The following is a 10,417-nucleotide window of genomic DNA, read 5'->3' on the forward strand; positions in this document are numbered from 1 at the left end:
AGAGGGCAGTAAATAATTTGTCTCTGACTGAAGAATGGAAAAATAATCTTTTATCAGATGGCACCAAGAGAAGTTTTAAAATTGATGCCAGGTCACTTCTGTTCTGTAGCTGACAACTTCCTGTAAAAATGCTGCCTCAGGAATCAGTCTCTAAAACCTCTACCTCATCCTTTTTACAGCTTTCAAAATGCCATAGTTCTGCAGTGTGGGATTGAGTGGTACATTACGTGTCTACATCTGAACTTGTCACCCTATAATCTCTCCATAAGCAATGGAGAAAAACAGGTGCTTCCAAAATATCATTCACATTATTCTAAAGCACTTGTTCCATTTTGCAGACAACAATCTGAAAAGTAGTTTAACGATCCATCTTCCTAGTATTGGAAGAGATGGCCAACTGCTCTGGGGGACACAGCACACCTGAGAATTAAAGCCTTTGCCTTTTTCTGTTTCAGCTAATCCTAAAGTGGGCCAGCCATTGGAGAATTCTAGCAGAACAACCCACTGTATCTCAAAAACATCTCACAAAATGAATGTAAGACAATGTCATCTCCTGCCTGAAAAAAGTCATTTACTGACACAGATTTATCAAGCAAGCTTTCCATAACACACTGATCCACGAGGCAGAAAACACAAATACAAATTTTCTGCATACCTAGGCAAGCCTTTACCATCTCTGTATAATAATTTGGATTTCATTTGACCACCAGAGTCTTGAGGACCGTAGAACTCCATCATCCAACTCAAATGCTTTTAAAATACATGCAGTAACATCACTAATGTAATTAATTTTTTGGTTACTGCTAAGCAAAGCTATCCCTCTCATCAAATACTTTTCAAAGTTTCTCTTTCTAGTCTTCAACTCTTTTTTGATGATGTGGTCCTCTTTCAACAGTTTTTGTTTGCATGAAGAGGAGAGAACTGTTACTTGGTCTTTCTGGCACTGACAAAAAGATCAGGAAATAAGAATGACAATTATCAAATTCTGGCCCATTTTAGGCTCTAAACTAATCTGAAGATTCAGTCCTGGAATCAGTCTCTGGATGAAAATGCTTTACTTCACAGTTCATCGTGAACTTCTTGACTCTTAGTTCAGTCATGTGAACTATTTTTAATTTTTACTGCAATCTGATATTGAGCTGTTAATGACTTGGTGAGTCAGGACTAAGAACAGAAAGTATCAAGGAAAGCACACTGAAGGCCACAGGAGTCAGCCAAGCTCCTCATGCAAAAGTCTGGTTCTGTGGCAAGAAAGCACACACATTCTGCATTAATGAACTTTTTGCTTTTTTTCCATTTCCAGATCCTTACACCACATTCACTTCCTATTTCAAGTTAAAGTCTTCGAGAAGGAAGCAAAACAAAATCAATGATAAAACAAAGCAATATCGTGTTTTAATATAATTAAAGTACTATCTTTCTTAAGCATTCTTTTTTATATCATATCAGCCTGGGACAAAAAATTATTACAAAGAAAAAAAACAGGAAAAACATCTCATTTTTCCACAGGGAAAAAAAAAAAGAGATTATATCATGAACACACTAAATGGAATTATTCTCTTTTGCTGAAGTTTGGAACACGGGACAATATTTTACAATACAAGAATAACTGCAACCTTTTTCCTTCAATATTCATCTCAATTTTAAGGAATATTTTGAAGGATAGAACTTTCAGGAAAAAATTTAAACAATATTGCTTTTTTCCCCCATAAAGTTTATACTACCTATACACTCCTTTATTTAGAATATAATAAATTTGTTGTTTGCCTAACGTACTCTTAATAAAAAGGGGGTTTAATATTAAGCAGGAGTGTGGCTACAAGAATTTGTCTCAATGAAATAATCACTGGCATATTAAGTTAAGCTCCATATTAAACAAAAGTACAGATTATATATATGTCAGAGGAAGGAAATTCAATCCTTTTAAAAAGAAGAGTAGTAATCTACTTCTGGAATGGAAACAATATTGAAAAACCACACAACCTATTACAAGCCATCTCTCATATTTTTATAATAATAACACCCATTGCCTGCTGAGACCAAGCACTACACTGATTCCAGTAAGATCATTGACAGACATGGCATTGCCTTGCTTAATAAATTGGTTTGAGATTACATTTGATGCATTTAGGTTTTTTCTAACTAGATTAGCATAGTACCAATGTAACTGTGTAGTTAGTTTGTTACCTTTTGTTTGCTATCAAATGATTTTATCAAGGTTATGAAAGAGCATTAGAAAATTATGTATATAGAGAGAAATTTCATAGCTGCTGATTTATTATCAAAAGCTAAAATTCCAAGAAGTATTAAATGCACAGAACATGAATGTAACCTTTTAAAACAGGTACTTTAAAAATCTCCATAGAAATAAACCGGAATACATATGATATTTCAGTTCAATCTTCTAAGAGGCTTTGGTAACCTTGGAAAAACGGCCTCTTGCAAAACTGTCAGGGAGATAAACTTTGTCTAGGTATTGCAGAACAGATGATAAAATTCTTCATTTTGGATGTCCTCACTGGTTTCCTTTTCCACAACGTTCAGACTCAGGGTTTGGATTTAAAAAAAAAAACAATTTATGAGGATTTTTTGCATTGTTTTTTTGTTTGTTTGTAAAATGCACTTTGAAGCCCTAAGGCCTTCCTAAAATAGCAGTGACTATGTGTAATCACCTCAGAGAGAACACACCTAGCATGGTGTGTGGAAATCCACTGGGGCTGAGGCCTGAAACAGCTCCCTGGGAAGACAACTCAGCCTGTGAAAATTGGAGTGTAAGGAGCAGAGCAGCCAATTCCACAGCTGGCATGGAACCAGGGTGACAGTAAGGGAAGGTGCTTACTTCTGTACTTGCTCCCTGAGGTCTGATACTTCTAGTAATTTTCTAGATTTCAAAGTGGAAGTTTCTAGGGAAGGTTTGCAGGCACATTCTTAGGCTAGGAAGGAGAAACAAAGCATGTTTTCCAAGAAACTAGCTGGTGGAAATCCTGTCTGACTGATAGAATGCTTTTATCAAGGGTGATCTTGCAATATTCATTGTTAAGGTGCCTAGAGCCCTTGTATATGCATCCTTTTATTATTTAAATATTGAAATAAATAAATCAGCTCACTTAAGAAACCAGCAATCCAGTTTGTTAGAATACTTTCATTAATTTTGATGGTGCTGAACCCCAGATCTTTAAAAAGACTCCAGAAGAATAAGTCAGTTATAGTCTCTTGTAACTTCTAAATGTAAATACCTCAGCCGTAAGAAATCAAAAGTTATCTACATTTCTTTCATTCACTGAGTTTTTAAATAACTAATGGGGTATTAAATGCTTCACCACAGAAGTCAGCACTTGGGCTTAGCTAAATAGTAATTCAAAATTACAAGAACGTGTATGTCGGTACACTAAGCTCCCACCCCAAAGGAGATATTTCACAAAGGCTCAGAAAAAAAAGAGAAGGGGAAAGAAAAAAAAGGGGTAGCACAATGTAATAATTAGCGACACAATCTTAAAAATAATGTTACAAATCTGAACTAATTGGTAAATATACAAATTAGCAAAACCAAGGAGATAAGTGCTTTGATATATTTAATATCAGGAGAAGTGAAACATCATTATTTAATATCGACTTCAATTTTTAAATGCCAAGTTCCACTGAAAAGGGTAGGGCCTAGGGAACTTTAAATTTAAATTACTATGATGACTAGAAACAAAGGAAACAATAAACTTATGGATGTTAAAATGCCTCGAAAAAGCCAACTTACGCAGCAGCTTCTTGTTTTGACACTCCTTTGATATTCTTCGCCAAATAATCATCTATGGCATCTTTGTCTTTGATCAAATGAATCCTAAATTTAAATGACAAAAATTAAAAGAAACACTGTAAGGTGCTAACATAGACTTCTGCAGCATGTATAATACATTATCATTGCCAAGTAGAGCTAAACACTGAAATATTGACAAAGTAATATATGAGACACTCTATAAGCACATACAAATATCTTTTTAATTTTTTGGCCTGTATCTAGTTGAAATTTTTATTTTTGAAAGAAAACAGATGTGGTATTAGCTTTCAGGGATCTGGTTATCTGATATTTCTGTCTAAACGAAAAGAAATTTTGTATCAGCTAAATCAGTAATAATTGATTAAGCTATCCATATTTAAACTGTTTCCTAAATCAGAACCATTACATTTTTGTACTATCAGTATAGACCAATCTATTTCATATTTAGCCTCTTCAAAATTAAAAACAAAAGCAAACCAAGAGAAGAATTCCCAAATCCAACTCAAAATATTTTCCTTGGTGCAATGCAATCTTTTAATACTGCTCCTGGCTTTCCATAGTTTGAGCAGCATAGTGCAAAAGGTGCTCCACTGAGGGGATAATCCGAAGGTCATTAAAACAAAAAGCAGATTTCAGGATGCATGGATCTAGGTTTAAAATCTGAAATGTGCACCGTTTCACCTTTCACTTCAGTCACCATATCTTTGCATCTCCACTCTGATACACGAGATGCCTGGAAAGGGCAATATGCATGTACTAACCATAAGGTGTATGTAAATAGAATCTGATATCCCAGCTGTAGAGGATTTTATATTTATAAAAGCAATGTGAATTTATTTTTACTTTTCTGAGAAAGGGCACAAAGATTGTCTGGTTAATCACTCACAGATAAAAGAAATTCAGCATTAGTGTTCCACATAAATCCATTACTTTGCTCTTTCTCTGTCTGTATTACGCTGCTGTCTTTCATTACAGTGATGAGAGTAAACTCTTTTCATAATGTTAGCTAATATAAGTGTCATGCTCCTTATTGCTCTCAGAATACCAAAGACATTTCACAAAGTTCATTTAAATGAAAACAAAATAGCTAAGCAAAATAGAGATATTTTGACATATCTGTATTTAAAACAATGTAACAGTGAAAACTTCCCTCACAAATAGTGCCTTTAAATGCATTCCAGAATTTGCTGCTGGTGAGTGGCACCAGCAGAGACTTGTGCTTCGAGGCTGCTCTTTACACAATCCATATGAGCTGCTGCCGATCTGGCTAAATGTACACCTTATGGATATTGCCATGAGAATTCACTTACAATCAACACCAACATGTATTCAATATCAACATTTTCACACCAAAACAATCAAAATTTGGGAAGATCTTTGGAAGAAGGGAGAGAAAGTCAAAACCTCCAAACTGAAACAGTGAACTACAACAGACAAATTCCTATCAGATTGCTGCAATTTAATCCACACTGCAGTTAAAAAGCGTCTCAAACTGAAACAAAGGAAAGCCTGATGCCTTTCCACTGTCTATACAAAGGTATCTTAATAAATACATAAATAAAAAAAATCAGGGGGAAAGCCAGTTAGACTCATATACAATTTAAATGCCACCTGCCTTATAGCCAAAGGATGAATTTCTGACTTCTGATTGGTAACACCCTCAAACTTAAAGAAAACTGTAGCCAAGGTTAAAAAAGAAAAAAAAAAAAAAGCAAAAACTTGCAAACTAATAACTGTTTATGTAAGTTCTGTAATAACCTGTATTGGACTGATGGATCTACAAACATGGTCATCCATCATAAAGAGTTGAGCTTATTAAAAATAACAAATACTCATCTGACCCAGGCTGTTATTATCAATTATGCTAATGTAGCAATAACAGAGAAAAGATGGGCACGTGATACTTGGGAAAACATACACTAGGAAATTCCATCAACTCAAGCAAATCATTATGGCTTCCTATATGCAATGACAATGAAAAACATTAAAATTAATTAATTAATTAATCAATGTGAAAAATAGAGACTGTGACTTGGAATGGGCATTGTTTCTTTTAACAGAATTGACTTGAGGATGGCATTTGCTAAAAGACACCATTTATTTTCTTCTAGAAGTTGTCACTTGCCTTTTCCAAGCTGCTTTATCCTTATTTCTTTGGTGTTTCCTTAATGACTCACGGTATTTCATAAGGTATATAAAAAGAGTCTACTTCATCTGTAAGTTGGCTCCTATTTAATTTTAAATCAGTTATTAATGAGAAATCCATTTTAATCCAATGGACACCTTTTTTCCCCCCCCTCTTTTAATTGTGCAACTTTCCAAAGAGAGAATTTCCTTGCCTATTATTTTTTGTAGTTTTAAACATCGCGAAAGAGCAAACATAATTTTTCACCTCAGCACAGCTGATTAAAGCTGTTCACAGCAAAAATGGTGCTTTGAAAGAGAACAGGTACCTACCTTGCAAAGTCTAATGGGGGACAAAGAGGCTGCTCTATGAACTTGGGATGTTCCCCTGGGCTTTGGAGGACTGCTTGAGGCAACACGTTCATTTTAACTAAAACAAACAAATGAAAGCAACATTACTTGAGACAACCCCTTCACAGCAATGCGGTTTCTTTTCCTTCTTGTGCTGCTTCCCAGCCCACTCTCTGTTATTCCAGTGCATTAAAACCCAACTCCAGTTCCACACAAATCCCAGCATTACTTCAGTAAGACATAACACAAAGGAAGAGTCATTATTTAACTTTTCATGGATTTCTCTCTTTCACTGGTGCTTTTGATTTCCATAGGGAGAGCTGATTCAGGAACCATACCTGCATGGGTTTCCTTATGCTTCCTCAAGCTATCTAGGTCCAAGTATTGATAATATTTTAAGTTAATAGACAATGTGGACAAATGATGGAATTTACAGGTGAAAAGCCACAACAGGGACTGTGTTAATCCTACATAATCATAACAGAAACAAGTTTTTGAAGGAAAAAAAATGCAAGTAATGCTATACTTACAACACAGGGTTTTACTTACAACAAAAGCCAAAAGCCCCACAGTTATTTAGAATCGTCTAGCTTGTCATTTTGAAGTACATAAATGCTAACAGGACTTTTTTGTCATATAGAGCTACTGTGTTTTTTCCCCAAGTATTCAGTCTACACTTCCTACCATTAAAGTTTCAGCTGCCAGTTCCTTCATTTTACATGTCTGTGATCTGAGGACGTTAGCAGCAGGAGCACCCTTACTTTTAAATTTGGTTTAATGTAGGTATTGCATGCCCTGCTGGTAGGCCTGAAGGCATAAACTTTTAATAGGGATGGAAAAACAGAATATAATAAGGGGGGAGGGGGGGATTTAGCTATTTGCTACATTTAGTGAAAGGAAATTTATTTTTGGGAAGTAAGTATTAGATATGAATCAATTTGTTACTTAATAATCAGCATCACACTAGCAGATATATTAGCCTTTCTGGAATCAAAAGCCATTTCATTGATGCAGTATTTTGCTGTGGTTATAGTGAAGCAATTTTTATAACTGTGTTACTTAGAACTGAATAATAAAGAGAATTATAGTTTGAAAAGATGACAGGATAGGATATTTCTCCCAAGTAATTCTTTTGGGGACCTTGTACTGATGATAATATTTTTTACAGAAAGAAGAAAGATATTAGTTATAGAGAAGCTGGTCTGCAATTAGAGGCAGCAAAATTTAAGTGTGTCCTAGAAAATAAAAAAATCAATAGAACAAAAACATATGGGTAACTCATGACTATAAAACATTACACTTCTCACAGAGAATGACAGGTTTGTATACAAAAGCTATATAGAAATGAAAACCTCTTTTTAGGAAGATGCTATTCAGTGAGAAAGAGTAATTAAAATTTGGGACAACAATATTGAAGCCCAGAGAAGATGCAAAGCTTTCTACAAGCTTCTTTGTTATGAGGTATTAAGTGGGAAAATGAACACAGCCATGCCTTAGTGGAGGCTGACGGATTTGGCAAGCCGGGAGGGCTGACTGCAGCTATGGCAGAAAAGGAGGGGAAGCAGCTGAAAGGAGACCCCCATAGAGCCACTGCAGCCATGGAAAACTATTGGTGGGGAGCTGTAATTTGGGGACCACCACAAAGCACCTGGGTGGAGCACATGGCAAGTCCTCACTGGCTCACACGCACCAAGTTCCAAATCCACAGAAATCAATTCTATGGGAAAAGAGGCACACAGGTCTCACGTGAGGCACATATGCAGATATTTTTCTTCGCACATTTCTGCCTCACAAGGACTAAAATATGGCCCTGGTCCTATTTCAAACTCAAAGCTTGAGAGAGGAAAAAAACAAATCCCAAACTCCATAATAATACCAACTGAACTTTTACTTTAGATGTGAGAGATTGCTTTTAGAGTGAAATGGAGGGTATGTTTCCCTCATTTCCAAGGTAACTGATTCTTAGAGGTAACTTACAACCACAGACACATGACAGAAAGCACCAGCAACACATCCTTCTGAAACCCATGCTATTTCATCAGGTAAATTTAATTGCTGGTCATTTAAAGACCACTTTACATCTTGCTCCTTTATTATAAAGTCCAAGCCACGTCTCATTTGCTTAATCAAACAGCCACAGAATTCAGTCAAAGATAAGATGGTGCAGTTTGTTTCTGAAGAAGCGCTTCACTTAATCCCATAATGGAGGGAATCTCCCCATAGGCTGTAACTGCTCCAAGGTGCACTGAAGCCGAAGGTAAAACACCAGCTGATAGCTGAAGCAGTGGAGCCTTTCCCGGCACCTTTCGGGAAACCTGTTGGCTGCCTCTTTGCTCTTCCTACACATTTTCTGAGGTTTTAAAGGCAGGCTGAGGATTTGCCAGGAAGGAAAGGAGGTGACAAAGGGATGGATACAACACACGCTTGTCTTTGCGGGTGCATCTGCTGCTACTTGGCACCTCTTAAGACAAAGGAGCGCCAGAATGTGACAGCACAGACCTAACTGGCACGCTACTTTATTATACTGAAAGTAACAGTGTATTTTGATTTAAAAAAATAAACAATGAATTTCTGAAATCTACAGCCAGCGTGACAGATGCTATTTGCTCTAAGTTTGACCTGGACGAGGTCGCGGCCCCAGCCTGACCCGTATCCTCAATGCCCTGCGGCTGCGGGAATCCGAACCCCTTCCGCAGCTGCCTGGCTCTCTCCAGCCACGTCAGCGTGTGCCTTCACCTGTGCCGCTACACACGCCGGCCCTGCGCTCCGGTACCGATAAAATGGCCGGAGTTGCCCGGGGCACAGACCTGGGCTCATGGCGCTGCCGCAGGACAGGACGAGCTCTACCCCGGCCCGGCCCTGCCCGGCCCTGCCCGGCACCGGACGCCGCGGCCTCGCCATGGCGACGGGGGCGGGCGGCGCTGAAGGTCGGGCTCCCGGAGCGCTCCGGGACCGTCCCACCCCTTCCCGCCGGGCTCGGGGAGGCGCTGAGGGCGGGCTAGACGCTGGAAAACACGGCGGCTGTGAGAAATGGGTACGGCTCTAGGTGTTGGTGTGCTTTCCAGGAGCTCAGGTGGGCTCCGAACGAGCCGCCTCAAACGGGAGCGTCCCTCAAAGCTGAGCGAGTTTCTGAAGCTGGCAAGCAAAGAGCCAGGATCGTATAGACACCTAAGGAAGCGTGGGCAATCTCTCAGATGCTAAATGGGCACCTGCAGTGAGCCGGTTTTCTTCTTTCACAAAATCACAGAATGCTTAGGGTTGGAAGGGACCACAGTGGGTAATCTGGTCCTACTCCCCATTTAAGCAGGGTTATCCCAGAGGACGTGGCACTGGATGGTGCCCAGATGAATATCTCAGCAAAGGGAGGCCACAATCTTTCTGGACTATCAGTTCCAGTGTGTGGTCCCTGCACAGTGAAGAAGTTCTTCCTCATGTTCAGGGGAAACCTCCTGTGCATCAGTTTCTGCTGTTGCCTCTCATCCTATTGGCCAGCACCACTGAGCAGAGCCTGGTCCATCCTCTTGGCATCCCTCCTGCAGACACTGACAGACACTGATGAGGTTCCCTCCCAGTCGTCTCAAGACTGAACGGGCCCAGCTCCCTCAGCCTTTACTTGTAAGAGCAATACTCCAGTCCCTGAATCAGCTTTGTTGCCCTCCATCCTTCCAGGACCTCTGAACCTCCCTGAAATCCTTCAGGACTTCTGAGTAAGGGGAAAGAGCAAGTAGAAAAAACATTAGACTAAATCTCTGAGTAAATGACAACATGAAGGCATTTGGTTAGTGGAAAATGGCCTCACTTTCTGAGGTTGATGAGAGTTTGCTGCTTAATTTACTGTCACAAAACAGCTGTTCTAAGGGGCTGGCCTGCTTGGGTGTCTGGGGGCTGGTCAGAAATGGAAATACTGAGAAGGAATCAATGAGCTTTTGCTAAGTGCAAATGAAAACTATAAGAGAAACCCAATTGGGATGTTACAGAATATAAAGAGCAGAGATTTTTCAATGTCTTCTCTTTTTGTGTTGGAAACTTTAAACCAGCAGGAGATAATTTTTTTAGCACAGATTTGACCTAGTTTTTATTGCTACAACTGTTCAGAAAACAGGAATGTCAGAATCAATTGCTATAATCTATTTTGGAAGGATCAAGTGGACAGAAAGCACTTAAAAATGGCAT

General features: G+C 38.7%; 1 protein-coding gene across 1 annotated transcript in view; it reads right to left on the reverse strand.

Moving 5' to 3' along the window:
- Window positions 1-9,061, reverse strand: part of TTC29 (tetratricopeptide repeat domain 29) — a 121,828-nt gene extending 112,767 nt beyond the window's left edge. Inside the window, exons 1-3 of the mRNA XM_062493663.1 lie at window positions 9,052-9,061; window positions 6,227-6,323; window positions 3,749-3,832 (exon numbers count right to left, since the gene is read on the reverse strand). Coding sequence (XP_062349647.1) covers window positions 3,749-3,832; window positions 6,227-6,323; window positions 9,052-9,061 — 191 coding nt within the window. The remainder of the gene's footprint in view (window positions 1-3,748; window positions 3,833-6,226; window positions 6,324-9,051) is intronic.
- Between the last annotated feature and the right edge of the window lie 1,356 nt (window positions 9,062-10,417).

This window comes from Cinclus cinclus, chromosome 5 (genome assembly GCF_963662255.1).
Source record: "Cinclus cinclus chromosome 5, bCinCin1.1, whole genome shotgun sequence".
NCBI lineage: Eukaryota > Metazoa > Chordata > Aves > Passeriformes > Cinclidae > Cinclus > Cinclus cinclus.